Genomic DNA, 15,790 nt, shown 5'->3' on the forward strand with positions numbered 1-15,790 from the left:
AAGCTGTGTTTCGGTCTGGTTGCAGGTGCCTTGCTTGGAGGACGCGGGGTGAGGCTGGGACAAGGGACCGACAGAGGGAACACGGAGCACGGGGGAAGCGGTGGGTTCGCAGGGGAAGCTTGTGGTAGCGTTGAGGTGCTGAGTTAACTTCACGGCTGAGTTGGTACTTTCGCCCTCGTAGGTCTGAGCCCACAGGGCGCTTGCCGGAGCAGGGGGTCAGGGGCCTGTGACAGCTCAGGCTGAGCCCAGCGGTGCCCCCGGACCGGCCCCGGGCGCTTGCCGGCTCGGGGGGTCAGAGGCCTGTGGCGGCTCCGGGGCGCAGGGTGAGGGGCGCCCCCGGACCGGCCCCGGCTCTGGGCACGGCTCAGGAGCAGACCCCCGGGCCGCAGACCCCCGGGCCGCAGACGCTGACGTCGGAGGCGGCCGGAAGTGGCCGGGCGGGGCCGGGCGCGGAGCGGAGCGGGGCGGGCGGCGGGGCCATGGCGGCGGGCGGGAGCCGGCGGGGCTGCGGGCGCTGCTAGCCACGGTACGTTGCGCAGACGAGCGGGGGAACGTCCTGTTGGTAACAGCAGCCGTAACCCTCGCTGCGTGCGGCTCCCCGTCGGGGGCTGCGCCGAGGCGGGCCCGGCTGGAGGAGCCGCTCGGTGGGGCCGGGGCTTCCTCGGGGCGCGCTGAGGTGGCCGAGGGCGCTCGGTGACACTAGTCCCGCGTCCTTCTGGGGTGTTGCTGTGCTGGGTTTAGAGCCGGGGGGACGCTGCTGGTGTTTCGTGTTTTAATTGCTTGCAGGTATCCAGAAAGTACCTCGCTTGTTCTCTTCGCACAAGTCCTGTTTGCCTCGGTGTAAAATCGCGGCTCGATGCGAGGTCTGGCCTGGGTTACCCTCGTGAAAGACCGTGCTGCATCTCTGGGGACAGCGCGGTAACTGGCGGTTGACCTTTCTGTTTTCCTGGTTCGTTATTGAAGAGGTTTTCAGTTTCCTTGCTCTGTGGGTGATAACGGGAAAGCCTGCGTGCCTTTTCCTGTTCTAAGAGCGGAGTCAGGAACCCTTAACTTACAGTCTTGGAGACTTAGGATTTGGTGTAATGGTTATGACAGAAGGTTACTGGGGAGCCTTGCAGTTGCGTGCCCATCCCCTGTTCTGTCAATCTGAGCCTGAACAGCAGCTTTTCCTTGTTCCCGTGACCTTCTCAGTAAGAAACTAATAACCAAAAAATACCCTCAACCCATCACTTTGCCATAGTGCCGCTGGTCTGCCAAGACTTTAACAGCCAGTTCTGTTCCCGCATCCTCTTTCAGCAGGATCGAGATTGCTGTTGGCACACCCAGGGAAGCTCAGTTAGCAGGCTGCTGGATGCGGGCTTGTAGGTCTGGGTTTCATTTTTTTGGCTATGCTGTTGGACTTGCTGGTGTTAAAGGCAGGATTGATTGCTTTGGTCTTGATTTCGTCCTAGTGAAAATGAAAACAATGAGATTTGCCTGCCTTTGCACGTTTCTGTTGTGAGTTGATGGTGGTGTCCTATGAGAAGATCAAACGGGCAGCGCAGGCACCTGATGTTCTCCAAATTGTGTCCTAGACACTGGTCTTAAGTAGGAGAATTAATACCCTTCTGGCCCAAATCTCCCACAAGATAAACCAGGTAGTGCAATGGGCCGCTCTGTTGTTGAATCACTGCAGAAAACTCCAGGGCTCTGTGGAATGGGTCTGCCTATCATTAGCACACAGTTTGCAGGCTACCTTAAGTTACTTCTCCGGAATGTGCAAGAAATAATTACTTAGTAGTTTCAGTTGGGCCTTGAATTTTGGTCGCTTCATTAGGAGATTTGCTAGAGAAATTATAGTGTAGCTGGATATACTCACAAGCTGTTGTTTCATTTCTTATTAATGCCGTGCATTTACTGCAAGTTTTTACAAACCCCTGTAGTTATTTGTGGAGTTAGGGATTGTGTGTGTTGGAGGAAGAAACCTAAAACACCTTTTGCTTCCCTGCTGCGTCTTTGCTTAGTGTCTCTTAACGTTACGTAAAGCAAAACTAGAAAAAGCAAGTTCAGCCCCTAAGGCTTCTCGGCCTTGGGAAATCTGGGGATAGCACAAGCGGTGTTAAAGGAAACAGAAATGGTTGGTTGGTTGTCGTGGAAAAAATGCTTTTGTACCGTGTATCTTTGCCCTGTCTGCAGGCAGGGGTCAGCTGCTAATGGAGAGCTATTAGGACCCAGCTGAGGGGCGCTGAGTTATCAGCGTTCCCCTGTACAATGATGATGTTTAGGTGGGATTCTGTCTCAGTATACATAATCTCAGGAAGCTGCTCATGACATTGTGTACCTGTGTGCACTGTCCCTTGTTAGAGTGGCACCTTATTTCTTTAAGCAAGCCTTTAATTTTTGTATTTCAAAACTCCAGCAGATTTCTCCGACAGATGTTTGCATCATTTCTTGTGTTTTTTAAAGTTACGACCTGGAGGGTTTCACTTCACTTTGGGTTTTTTTCTAATTAGAAGTTATGTTTTTTTGAAGGGATCCCTCCTTTGGTGCTGCCTGACCAGTGAGTCCTTTAAGTACGCTCCAGCAGTGGTCACACAGAACCGACAAAACTGGAGGAGGGAAGATGATGTCCTTGGATGGACCACAGAAGACAATCAGTAACCCGGTAACTCCCCTGTCATATCAACAACTCCCTTGGGCAATTGAACTTTGCTGTTTTATGTCCATAGTTAGTACTCGTACTGTTTTGCACGGTGAGGGGTGTTACTGAGAGCGCTCTGCATCGCTCAGGTATTTGAGGGAGAATGTCGCAGGTGACACTAGGAGCTGATGGTGTTTAGATATTGTGCTGGAAGCAAACCCGACGCTTAATGCACAGGACTTCCAGAACAGGAAGGAAGTTCTGTTGGCCTTGGGGGTAATCCTTTTTCCTACACAGTTTCTGCAGATGTCTGGCATTTTTGCAGACTGTTTGGATCAAAAGTGAAAATATGATAAGCAGCCTTTTCACTTCTAATTCTCTGTAAACATGGGTGGCGCCTGGCAGCCCTTGTGGTGTGGTTTTTGTTTTTTTTTTTTTTTTTTTTTGGTGGTGCTTGTAATTTCAGTCTGAACAATTGAACCTGAAATGTTTTTTGATAGTTGGTAACTTGTCTTACAATGAATCCTGTTTTGTAAGGAAGACTTGAGCTCTCAGCAATTGCAGAGTGGATTTGATGGAATGTTGTTTGCCTAGCTTAGGGTCCAGAGACTTTCTTTGAAGAGCTCTTAATATTCTCATGATCTGGAACAGTAGCTAAAGGGATGGGCTGGAGCTGTGTTTTTTGTTGTGTCTTTGAAAAGGTAGTTCCTTTGAGCCTGCAGGAAAATATTTTTAACATTGTGTGGTAGAACTCTTTAAAAATAATAAATTCTGTAGAGTATCTACGTGGTGTATACAGTAGTGAGATCTGCACAACTTCCTTATCTATTGCAGCTTTGCAGTGATACACACCTGGGCCCTCAGTGAATCTGATTATTCAGTCCCACTGTACGTTCACTGCTTGCAAACTGGATAGAGGTAGGGATGATGGGGGAATAGCTTCAGTCTTTTTCACAAGAACTCAGCTGGGAGAGGAAGGAAAGCAAGCTGTGTGGAGATGAACTAGAAGGTGGAAGGACAGAACTGCAAAAGTAAAGGGAGGATGAAAGTTGGTACATGGAGATTTTAGTGGGGAAGGAGGTGTGAGGAGAGGGATTAGGACATGTTTAGAATAAATAATGTGTGAGGGAGAGAGTAAGAGTGGAGCAAAATCAGGTGGCTGCAAGGGGACTGATGAGTATGATGGGTGGCAAGACCAGGCTGGAGAATATAAAGGAGTAAACTAGGTCTTAGGGGTCAAGAGCCTAAAGTAGGAATAAGAGTGAGTACTTGGGATTAGAATGTGGAGGCAGAGTTGGGAAAGATTGTGCTGATGACCTCAGGACAGCCTCCAGGCAAGGCCATGAGCAACCTGCTCTATCTGACCTTGCTTTGGTCAAGGCATTGGGCCAGAGATAGCAGAGGTGCCTTCCAACCTCAGCCCTTCTGTGACTCTATCACCTGTGTGCTACCACAAGATGAACCTAGTAGGGATGGAAGAGGGCAGGCTATGAAGATTTCACTGTTTCAGTGAATGGTTCCAAAGGGCTGATAATAGTCAGCCCTTGGCAATGACCCAATTAGAAATTAATCCTTTTTATACTCTATTAGAAAGTGAGGCAACAAAATGTTATCATGGAGGCTGGAAATCTTAGTTTTAGTTTGACCTGAGAAGCTTGGTTTTCACAGGTGAAAATATGCTGGGTTTTTCCTTCCCATTGTGGTGGGTATTTAGTGCTTTTCTACTCTTTCTCTTAAATGAGATGCTAGCGGTGTTTCTTTTAATGTGCTAGAGTGCCATATAATTTAAGTATTAGAATAGTATTTTTAAAATTATTGTGGGCTTTTTTGCCTCCATCACAAATCGTTATTTGAATCTTTTTTTTTTTCTTTTTTTTCTTTTCCCCTCCCTCTTCTAGATCATTCCATATGTTGGGACCATACTTGGTGGCCTTACTCCTGGAGAGTTGATTGTGATACATGGGACTGTTCCTGATGATGCAGACAGGTAGTGGCTATGGTGTCACTTTCTGCAGTGTCACCATGTGAACAACAATGTAATGCATAAAATGTTTCCAGGGGTCTTTTATAGTGGCACACAAAGGCTTGATCTAAACCCTTGTGATAGTGTCAGAGTGAGTACAGTGTTAATTAGTCAATGAAAACTTTGTGACGAGAAGTGGAGAATGAACTGATTTTTTGCTTCCTGCTGATTCTCTCTTCTGTTTGGCTGCTTTGGCCATTTTTTCCCCCTGTCATAGCATATAACCTGCCTCAAGAGGTTATCTGAGACTAACAATACTGATAGCTGAATGTGTTGTGTGAAGGAATGAACTTAAACTGGGCTAAGGAGGTGTGAACTGGTACACGTGCTGGGTACGGGGGTTCTGTTCCCTGACTTTGCCCAAGGTTCTTCTGGTTATTCTACAGAAGGTGATAGGGGGGTAGGTGGTGAACACAGTTGTCACTGAAATCAGGAATAAGAAAGCCTTTAACACCAATGTAGCATGGGGAAGCAGGCATTCTTTACTGCAGTGCTGGATGCACGGGGGATCGTTTCGTCTAAGGTGTATGCCGCGTTTCAAACACAATTACACAGGCCACACTTAGCATTATGCATTACATTTCTCAGAAGAATCATATGTATTAATTTAACAGGTGGTACTATGATAATTAAGCATTGCACATGCTCCTTACAGATACCTCTGAGTCTTCTAAGGGGTCTCAAACAATTGTGGACCCTGTAGTTACAGCTGACCGATCACTGAACCTTAATTTAGTTCCCTTATATGGAGAGCCCAAGGAGAGTTTAAGTTTGTTTCATTAGTTGCCTGTACAATGTTCTCCTCAGTGACCTTGAGTTTTAAACTACTCTTTTCCTCTTGGCATAAAATTACATAACCAGGGTTGATTAGCAACCTCTTCGTGATTACACTGAAACAAACAATATAGTTACAAAGCTAAACCAGACTATACTACAAGGTAACACAGTAAATGGGCAGCTTGCGTGATATGATGACCATTAAATAAATGCATAAATATTTAAATTCATTGCAATTAATCATGGGAGAACCTTTCACAAATGTGTAGGAGTGGGCAAATACATTTTGTGGTTTTTTCTCCTTCTCCAGCAATATTAATTGTGTCTGCCTGTTCTGAGGATCCACAGTAAAACACAAATGTAGCAGACTCCGCTAACTGAGGTGACTCCTTGACAGACTGAGCTGAATGTGGTTTGTCTTATTTTTATGATTAGGTTCCAGGTGGACTTACAGTGTGGCAGCAGTGTAAAGCCTCGAGCCGATGTGGCATTTCATTTCAACCCCCGCTTCAAAAGGTCTGGCTGCATTGTTTGCAACACACTGGAGAGCGAAAAATGGGGCTGGGAAGAGATCACTTACGAGATGCCCTTTCAAAAAGGGAAGCCGTTTGAGATTGTCATCATGATTTTAAAGGATAAATTCCAGGTGAGTCTGGGTTGATTCTTCAGCCATAGCCAGTTGTCAGGCCAACAAGAGAGGTATTTTTGTATACTTACAATAAATAGTTGGAAGCCTTGGTTTCCGTTACCTAGGTGTAGTCTAACTGCAGAAAAGTTTAGGAGTTTTTCTTTTAAAGAGGTGCTAAGTAAATCAGACCTTGAAGTTGATATTGCCTTCCTCGTAAGTTGGGTGAGTAGGCAGGTAACTTCCTGCTGTGGCTAGCGGCTACTCCACCCAGTTGCTTCGTAGGTGAGAAGGGCTAACCTTAGGATAAAGCTGAACGCGTGAGGTGTGTTTGTCCTGCTCTGTTAGACTGAAATAAGAGATTCTAGTAGATTGGTAACACCACATTGGTAAATGATCAGGTGTAGAAACAAAAGATTTTTGAAATGCAAATTTTTGTGAAGGAGATTTATTCGCCTACACTGTGATGGAAAGAAAGACTGAATTGTGGATTAGCTGAACCTGGTTGCTCTGAAATTTCTAGGACGTTCCATGCTTCTGTACCAGACCAGTAGACAGAGATCCATGTATATGGCTGACACATGGCTGGTGTGATGTACATTTAATACAGTTTTCCCGTTTTGTTTTCTGTCTCCTTAGGTGACTGTAAACAAGAAGCACTTGCTGCTCTACAACCACAGAATTAGCCTTGAAAGAATAGATACTCTTGGAATATATGGCAAAGTGCAGATCAAAACTATAGATTTTGTTTCTAATGTAAGTTATATAGACAAATTGTTTGATTCCTTTTCTCTGTCTTGCTAAACTACAGAGTAGGGTTTGTGGTGAAAAGGAAGTAAGGAAAAGCAGCTACACAGTCTGACATCGCTACCAAGACTTTTTTTCCCCCCACATTTCAACATGTGAGTCTTATGTAAGGATCTCTGTCTTCCCGTTTTAGCCTTGAGGTTAGGGGCAAAAGGGTGGCAAAGTTTACAGCTTTCAAAGTTAACAGGGCAGATGGTGTAAGAATTGATTTGATACTGGGTCTAGGAGTGGATTAGACTTTTCAGGTATTGCAGGAGCACCAAAATGAACTCACAGTATTTAGTGCTTTTAAGTGACAAGTTCAGCCATAGCTGTAACTTGTTGCTTGGCTTCCAGATGCTGAGTTCAGCCACAGCTGGAACTGCCTGTGTACGTAACCCTGGTTTTCCTGCTAAAATGACTGAATTGCTGAATGAAGGGATGAGAGGAGTGTACGTTTATTTCTGGAGGGTGAGAAGCAGTGTCCTTCTTCAAAGACTTTGTGGCTTGGACCAAACTGCAGTGAATTTAAAGTGAAGGCAGTGCTGTGCTTCCTTTCAGCTGCCAGCTCTGCTAGAGAAAGTAAACTAACAGGGAGGAGTCGAACACTTTCCCCTGTGCAGAAGCAGAGATCCTTCTGCTCTGGAAGTGTGAGACTTGTAGAACAGAAAAAGATGGTGATAAATTCCAGGGAGGTACAGAAGGTGAATGCCTTTTCCCTTTCTTCCTGCCACTCACTAGAGCAGCCTACCTACTCCTGTGTAATATTCAGGGTCTCTTCTGCCCCATCCTCATTACGTTGTGGGCAAAGCTTGGATCTCTTGCTGCCAAAATGTCAGGTCTAACTCGGGTCAGCAGGCTAATAATTGTGCTGATAGAAGGTGGAGATTTGGGCCAGAATGGAAAAGGAGTCTGAACATGATAGATATGTCTATTCATCGATCATTTGCAAAGTCCATGTACAGACATCTATGGGCCTCGTCACTTGGCCTTGGGCATGTTGCCAGAATGACATTACTGCAAAGCTGTCTCAGTCCTGGTCCTAGAGGACCGGCTCGGAGAAGAGCCTGGGGGCAAGCAGGTGCTGTAGGTTGGTTTCTGTTCCAATCACAAAATGAAACAGAGTTGCTTTAATCTGTGGTTGCTCATGCTGTATCCTTTTGGGGAAGAAAGGAAGGAGAAAGGTGATTGTTTCCTTTCTGTCTTTGCTTCTAGTATACTCTTCTGAGGAGGAAAATGGAGGCTTGTATTGAAAGAAACAAGCTGCCAGGCCTAGGCTGGAACTGTATCTCTGCACGGCCGTGTTGCTCAGCTGTCCTTCCCATGGGAAGGGGCAGGGATGTAGGAGGCTGCTTAGAATCTCAAGGCCCCTTGCGTGGACCTGGCCTGGTATTCCTACCCCAGTGAGGAAAGCTCAGTGGGTACAGATTCTAAGGGGTTAACAGTGCTATGACTGTTAAATAAAGTTTCAAACTGAATGAGATGGTCTTTAGAAATCTTAATTTGGCTTCAGGACTTCTCCCTGGTTTGCAGGGGTTTGGCTATCTTTTCTTTACCATAGCCCTCAAGTTCCATGTTAACAGTTCACTCTTCAAAGCAGAAGAAATCCTTTACAGTTCTAAACCAACTTTATGTTAAAAGTTCTATGATGTATGCAGTGACATCTAAATTTCTCTTTCTGCAGTCTTTACAAGGCTCTCAGCCGTCATCTCTAGGAGTAACAAAGATAAACACAGAAAATGTATGTATGGTTGTAAAAGGTTGAATGAATCTCCCTGTTGCCTGATAAGCTAGTTCATGTTGTTTGTTTTCTCTTGTAGGGGGAAATGCCAGATGGTTCACAATTCGTAAGTGTCTTGTGTAGACTTGTGGCAAATGTGAAGAGTGAAAAAAAAAAAGGGGGGGGGAAATAAAACCATCTCAGTCATTCATGAAGAAACACATGTAGAACAAGGAAACTTAGAATCTTCTGGGTTGATCATCAGTGAGGTTTTGTAGAGAGTAGTCTTCTTTTCTGCTGCTAGTAAATGTGAGCCTATTTGTTAAATCATGTAGAAAACCCGAAAGATAAACACAGCATCCACAGCCATAAACAGAGAAATAAAAAGGGAGGTACCTGATATACCAAATGACACTAAAAACATTTTTTGAACAAGCATGCTTAGTTTTCTCCGCCTGCGAAACAGAAGTATTCTGCAGTCTATGCCAGGTGGCCTTATGTTAACGTGTGTATCTCAGAACCTGTCTGGCTACGTCTTCCTCTTGCTGACAGATCCATGCTTACCCTGTGTGCACATCACGTGGCTGGCTGCGAGCATCACACCTTAGGGTTGGAACTTGCACCCAGCTAGCATGTAGCATAGATAGAGTGCTTATCTTTTTGCAAAGGGCTGTACAGGTGAACAGTATCTGGACTGGAGTAAGTCCCATGCTCACACTGGAAAGGGGTTGGAAGCCAGGAATATATACAAGTAGAAATTGTGGAGAAGGCGAAGTCGCTGTGAGTGCCACGATTTTAGTTGCCTTGTCACTTGACAGTCTGCTGCCTTCAGTCTTCTTTTCAAAACCAAATAATGTGCAGTACTGTCACTGTCAGGCGGTGGACTTCAACAAATGAACGGAACTTCTAACACAATGAAAACAAAAAAAAGGCAAATAAAATACTTGCACTATCTCTCATTATGAACTGGTGGCGGGACAGAATCTCAATGACCCTATTTCTCACACTAGCATGAGTCTTACTCTCTAAAGCATAACTGAAGCTTTCAGAGAGGAGAGGTCAGGGTGTCACAGGTTTGAATTACTGCAGGGAGTTTTGTGCTTGTTTTGTTTTCTTTTTTTCCTTCTCCCCCACCTTCCACCATTAGTGGTGGCAGAAGTAGTTGTAAATAATGTTTATTTTATTAACCAAGGTGGTATTCCAAAGACAAAACCCAGCAATTTGATATGTTTATCTCTGTGTAACTTTTCCACTATAATATTACTATGCCAGAACACGTTGGTAGGAATAACTTCAGCTAGAAGTGCAGATTTGCAATTGTGGGCCAGATTTCTTCCTGTCATGGCAAAGCTCGGCTTGTATGTTGAAACAAGTAAGTCACAGTCAAAATCTTTACTGGTGATGTACTTCCAGGGAGTTCCTTACATTGGGAAACTTGATACTGCGCTTCGTCCGGGATGCACAGTTGCCATTAAAGGAGAAGTGAATAAAAACCCAAAGAGGTAAGTGTTATGGCATTTTACTGCTATTTAACTCAGCTACTCTTGCGAATGAGTAGGTTTTTCCATTGGCTCAGTATATCCTTACTTGCAACTTTGCATCTGGAATCATGTGAAACTACAGTGCGGTTTTCTTGGGGACCTGCAGGATCCCACTTCAGAGAGAGACTTAGAAGAGCAGCTCCATTGTAAAAAGCAAAGGTACAACCTGAGTGTCTTACCTGCTAAATCTGCGTTGTTCATGAGATTGTCTGCTCAGGGTTTCCGCTGTGCAAGGCATGTGAGCACACATGCTGTACGAAGACAGCTTTTATTCTAAAGAGATCCAAGAGTAAGGGAACTGGCAGAAGTAGATAGAAAAGGAGTGAGATGAGTTGCTAGTGTGCACAAATCTGCATGTTACAACATTTCTCTGAATCCTTCTTGGATGGCCTCCTTGGAGACTGTGTAAGCACGAAAGTGCCTTGACAACTGAGTGGTGAAAGCTGGTAGGGGAGTATGAGCTATAATTTTGGTAGCAAATAAGGAACAATAGGTTGCAAAGAAGACATTTGCCCAACATGATTTAAAGGGGAAGGGGGGAGCGCAAGATAGTCAAAATGGAGCGGAGGAAATGTTTGTGCTTCAGCATGCCCTTTGCTCGAAGGGTTTGGGCTCTGCAGAAACATGCCTAGAAATGAAGCAGTTAGTGCAAATGATGAGAAGCACATGTGTATGCATTGCACTCCTGCAGCTGAACAGCACTCCGAGTTTGTATTAATGTGGGAACCCAAGGTCTAGAAATCTCGTCGACGAAGTTTGAATGGACTTGAAATTTGACAGGATAATTAATACTTAAGAGAATAGCATTTGATATCCTTTTCTTGGCTTGAAAAGCTTATTAGCACATCTCAAGTGCTGGACGTACTGCTTATAAGCATGAAGAAGCTTTTGGTAAAGCATTGTGTGTTGTCTGCTTTTTGTGTTTGTACTTCTAAACGTATAGATTTTTGTAGTTGTAAGTTATTTAATGTCTTTCACTCAGTTCACAGTAGTGGATGCTCCTTTTTCTCAGTGAACAAGAGGACTCCACAGCTTGGAAGTGAGGCCGTTGCTCCGTTTCCTATCTGGACTGAGCAGTTCTAGGCTTCTCAAAGGAGAGCAATAACCTGACAGCTGGCTCTGATTTGGGGGAGGAATATTTCTTCTTCAAATGCAGTGACGTCTTTGCCACAGGTTGAAGCGTTCATTTGAATTTGGATGGCTTTGCTCTGATCGCTCTTCTCCAGAGCTCCCCTTTGGGAAGCCTGTGTTGTGAACATGTCTGAGAGGGCAGAGTGTTCCTTCTGCCTGGGCAGAGCTACGCTGCCTATAAAGTACCATTTTGTATGCATGGTGTCCCACCACTATTAGACACAGAGAGAATCCTCAAAGTTTTCCTTAGTCTAATCTGTTTGTTAGCAGAAAGAATATAGTATCTTCAGGTAAAACACAGCTCTCAGAGGTAAAAGACAGTGAGCAAGCAGCACAGTGTTTCTGTGAAAATGGTGCTTCCTGGTGCTGCAGAGGAGCAGCACGTGGCTGACTTGGCTGGGTACCTCCTCGCCGAGATGTGAACAGAAAGCTGTGAGCGATGTAGCAGGGTCGCGTCCTACGTCTGCTGCCTCCAGCAAAGGTTTCTGTGTGAAGGACGCAAACGCGCGCTAACTACCTGCTTGGTTCTTCAGGTGAACCACGGCCCTGGCTCCAGGACAGTTCTAGGTATTGGCAAAGGCCTCGGTAAATAGCACGGACTGCTGCATCATGTTTATAAACCCATGGTAAACTTTTAAAAAAATATCTTCCAGCTTTGCGATAGATCTGAAATCAAGTGGCTCAAAGGACATCGCATTGCATCTGAATCCCCGAATGAAAAATAAAGTTTTTGTAAGAAACTCCTATCTTCATGACAGCTGGGGGGAAGAGGAAAAGGAAGTCGCCACCTTTCCTTTCAGTCCAGGGATGTACTTTGAGGTAAGACTTATCTACAGCATAGCATCGAACTGGACGTTCTGCCAAAAGCATTAGCAGTGGTGCTTAAAGGTCATGTCACTAATACAGATTTAAATAAAACCGCCATTCCTACATTTCAGTGTCTCAAGAATATTTAGGATTAAGTGGGACCATAGGGAGCAGAGATTTGACTTGGTTTTAATGAGCTTTTAAATAGTTGCAAGAATTATGCTCAGAACAAATTTTAATTGAATTGAGTTGGACTTGATGATCTTTATGGGTCCTTTCCAACTTGAGTAATTCTATGATTTTTGTTGAAGTTCCACTTTTGAAAAAGTTTCTTTTGCCTGAAATGGTCATTGTAATAGGAGCAGGGCTTGCCCGAGTCTAGGCCTAATCACCAGGTGGTTTTTCATGTCTTACCTGAGCTTAAAACTGAACTGTTGCTCTTCTTGATTTTCAGCTGATCATTTTCTGTGATGCCCACCAGTTCAAAGTTGCTGTTAATGGTGTTCACACGCTGGAGTACAAGCATCGTTTTAAACAACTTGAAAAGATAAATGAAGTGGAAATCGCGGGAGATATTAAGTTGTTAGATGTGAGGAGCTGGTAGTTCTTTTCAATTAGTACTAAAGGAATTAAACCTTTTCTAATGAGAGGGCCTCCTTGTCAGGTACAAAGAGGTGCTGAGCCTGCCTTTTACCTATCTAGGCTTGTGTCTGCCTCTCGGAGCTGGGCGATCACCAGACCTGTAGCTGCGAGATTCAACCCTCCTCTACTTTACAGTATCCTGGCAACCTAAATAAGCGTTTGCTCAGATAAATCTCCCGTATTACTGAACCTAGCAATATGAAAATGCTGCATTGTACTGTGTCTAACAATTGCACTCAGTATGTTTAAGTTAAACTACTACTCGGCTTTCCTTGATAGCGTACATTCAATATTGTGAAGTAGAAAGGAGACTGAAATAGGATCCAAAGATACAGTTATCGGCCTGAAAAGGGCCCTGGGTAATTCACTTTAAATAGTTATGAAATATACTCTTCTATTTAGTTTATATTAGCAACTGTAAGCTTTTTACTGAGGATGGATGAAGCAAACTGTTGACTCATTAGTTACAGCAAAAGGCAAGGAGGAATGTGATCTTACTTCTTAGCCTGCTGCTGCAGTAGTACCTTCTCTGACACTCACGGCTGTCACCTCCTGCTTGTAAGTGGCTTGAATGAAACATAAGCACCACTCCTAGCTTTCAGTTTTCCAAAGTGAAACAAGTGTGAACTTTTGGAAGCTTGGTTGCTCTGAAATGGCTCCTAACCCAAGCAGATGGTGGTGGTTTTCATTTTTTCTAAAAGGAACCCAAGTACTCCAGGCAGGGGTGCAAGTCGTCAGTTGAATAGAGAATGAATCCTTTTTCAGTCTTGTATTGAAGTAGTATCTATCAGAGACCGACTGTTCCTATTCAATCAGTTTTCTGTACAAATGTCAGTCTTAATTTTTATACTTAAAAAATAAGTTGCTGCTGGCTGTCAATACATGCCTAAGGGACGTTCCTATTTATCTTAACTGCTGCTAAAAGAGTGAAACACTTTCAACAATGACTGTTTAAGATGAACTACCAGATTTAATGTATAAAAAAGCATAAATAAATACATTTGTGAACTCTTTTTTCTCCAAGCGTGGCTAAATAGCTATGATTCCTTTTAGGTCTGTATTTTGCCTTGTTTTGCTTATTACCTTACCAGTATCTCCAAGGTGGCACAGTGATTCTGACTGGAGGACCGTTTCTGCATTGAGGCGTTAGCGGTCTACAGCCCAGCACCTCCCCCTGGGCTGCAGGATGAACGTAGCTGGCTGATGCCAACAGACCACTTGTGCATTCTTGCCTTGACTGAAGAGGTCAGTAGCAGTTCTGTGCAGATCCTTTTTGATTGACAGCAGACATCATTAATAGTTGTTTTAAGAAAAGCCTGTAACAGCACAAATGACCACGATGGGGTAAACATCCCTGTGGATGGGATCTGCCTGGCAGGTCCGACCCTGTTCCCAGCACACGATGGGATGTAAGATCATCCTCTTTATAGTGTTAGTTCTAACCAGTTGCATTTTAAACTGTACAGTCGGAGTGCCTTTCTTACTCGCAGTGTAATGAACCGGCACCTCCTCGTGCAAAATAGGTGGTGAATTTTTTGGTAAATTCATTAACAGAGCAAGCAATTTATTCTTATCTTCAGGGGAGTAAGATGGTAATTAGTAGCAATCTTTAAAAACCAGCTTCAGCCTCCACATGAATCCTAGTTTCTTGTAACTAACTTCTCAGTGGGTTTACTTTTTACTTCCCTAAAAATGACAGAAAGGCACGTTCTCAGGGCTGCAGTGCATGGGGGCAGTGAGCACCATGCCTGCACTGCCACATGGCAGCCCCTCCACAGGAGCAGTAACTGCATCAGCTGAGCAGGTCTTACCTGCTGTCACACTGGTTGGGCCCAGCTGTCAGAAGTTGCTTACAGCAGTTTTCCACTGTTAAGAAAAAGTTGTATGAAAAGTCCCCAGACCATCCAGAAATTATAAAGCCACCTTCTTACAATATTTTATTAAAAAGTTAAGATCTCATCTCTGATAAAAATTAGCCTCACACATATAAATGTTACAGGCAAACCGTCACATTAACGTAACTCAGACAAAATTTAAAAACAAAGGGGATAAAACTTAGAAGTAGCTTTGGAGCGGTTCTCCCAAAATGACTTCCAGTTGTTGAATTGTCTTCTGACACTGCTGTTCCACTTCTTCACACTCATCTAGGAAAAGAAATTAAGCAGGAATTAAGTAGAACCGTGATTACAAAACTACCCTAGGATGGCTTCATCATTCGTCAAGGTTAGAACTATCTTCAAACACCAGGTATGAAATAATTACTCAAAAATATTTTGGCACTGACTCGTATTATTTCTACTATAACACCAATCTAAAACACGCAGCTGGGGAGATGGGCACAGGCTGCAAGACTGAAGAAACTACCATGATTTAACTGTACTTTAGGATAGTGTTGGATACAATCCATTTCAGTTTGCATCCTGCACAGTTTAAGCTACCGTACACCAATTCATAAGATTTATAGCAATTACAGGAATCATGCTGTCTGAATTTTAGAAATAAGTGGCCCTTATTCTTTCTTGGGCATAGGCCAGTTGTCTGCCTTCACTAATGCTGCTTTAGAACATTACCTTCCATGAGCTCAGCTAAGAACGGAACAGATTCTGGTAGCAGGACCAGGTAGTTCTCCTTCAGTCTTTTTGCGACTTCTACCAAAGCAAGCAGGGCAGCAAATCGGACCTAAAACAAAACAATAATCTTTGTAAGGAAATAAATAAACGCTACAGTACAGTTCCCCGTTTTCTCCTCCCCATCCCTTCTTTCCATACCAGTTGGAAACTAGCTTTCCCTGCTGGATTTGTATCTCAACACCTGGGTTAAGGTAATGTCAAAGGAAAAACAGGTTGCAAGAAGTAGGTATGTCACTGGAAGTTACTTCATGTAACGGTCTTCAGCTCCCTGTTACAGTAACACCCTGTTCCGCTGTAGCAGAAGGACGTAGCTCAGTACAATGAAAACCCAAGTATTCCCCCTGAATAAATACAACCTCACAAGTAGGAGAGTCTTGACAAAACTCTATATAATAAACAGGTCTGAATGTTGATAAATAAATAACTTCCAGTTTCCCCTCGGAAGTGTCCCTTTCTTCAACCAGGTTAGCTCTTATTCCAACAGCTAC

General features: G+C 44.1%; 2 protein-coding genes across 5 annotated transcripts in view; one reads left to right on the top strand and one right to left on the bottom strand.

The window, feature by feature from the left end:
• The first annotated feature begins 428 nt into the window (after positions 1-428).
• Positions 429-13,684, top strand: LGALS8 (galectin 8). 3 transcript variants are annotated; one of them, XM_080389117.1, is made up of 11 exons: positions 443-526; positions 787-949; positions 2,512-2,644; positions 4,519-4,607; positions 5,856-6,066; positions 6,685-6,801; positions 8,516-8,572; positions 8,652-8,678; positions 9,965-10,053; positions 11,877-12,042; positions 12,485-13,684. In XM_080389117.1, the coding sequence occupies exons 3-11, from the start codon at positions 2,603-2,605 to the stop codon at positions 12,632-12,634; spliced, it is 948 nt and encodes a 315-aa protein (XP_080245243.1). In that variant the 5' UTR covers positions 443-526; positions 787-949; positions 2,512-2,602; the 3' UTR covers positions 12,635-13,684. The 3 variants fall into 3 exon arrangements, with proteins under 3 accessions (XP_080245242.1, XP_080245244.1, XP_080245243.1); XM_080389116.1 differs by lacking the exon at positions 787-949 and having other exon boundaries at positions 429-526; XM_080389118.1 differs by lacking the exons at positions 787-949; positions 8,516-8,572 and having other exon boundaries at positions 429-526.
• A 908-nt stretch (positions 13,685-14,592) lies between these two features.
• HEATR1 (HEAT repeat containing 1) overlaps positions 14,593-15,790 on the bottom strand; it is a 38,686-nt gene continuing 37,488 nt past the window's right edge. For both annotated transcript variants that reach the window (XM_080389102.1, XM_080389103.1), the window contains 2 exons: positions 15,243-15,351; positions 14,593-14,816 (listed from right to left, as the gene is read on the bottom strand). In XM_080389102.1, the coding sequence (XP_080245228.1) occupies positions 14,728-14,816; positions 15,243-15,351 (198 nt within the window). In that variant the 3' untranslated portion in view covers positions 14,593-14,727. The remainder of the gene's footprint in view (positions 14,817-15,242; positions 15,352-15,790) is intronic.

The sequence above is a fragment of the Falco punctatus genome (genome assembly GCF_963210335.1).
Source record: "Falco punctatus genome assembly, chromosome: 5".
NCBI lineage: Eukaryota > Metazoa > Chordata > Aves > Falconiformes > Falconidae > Falco > Falco punctatus.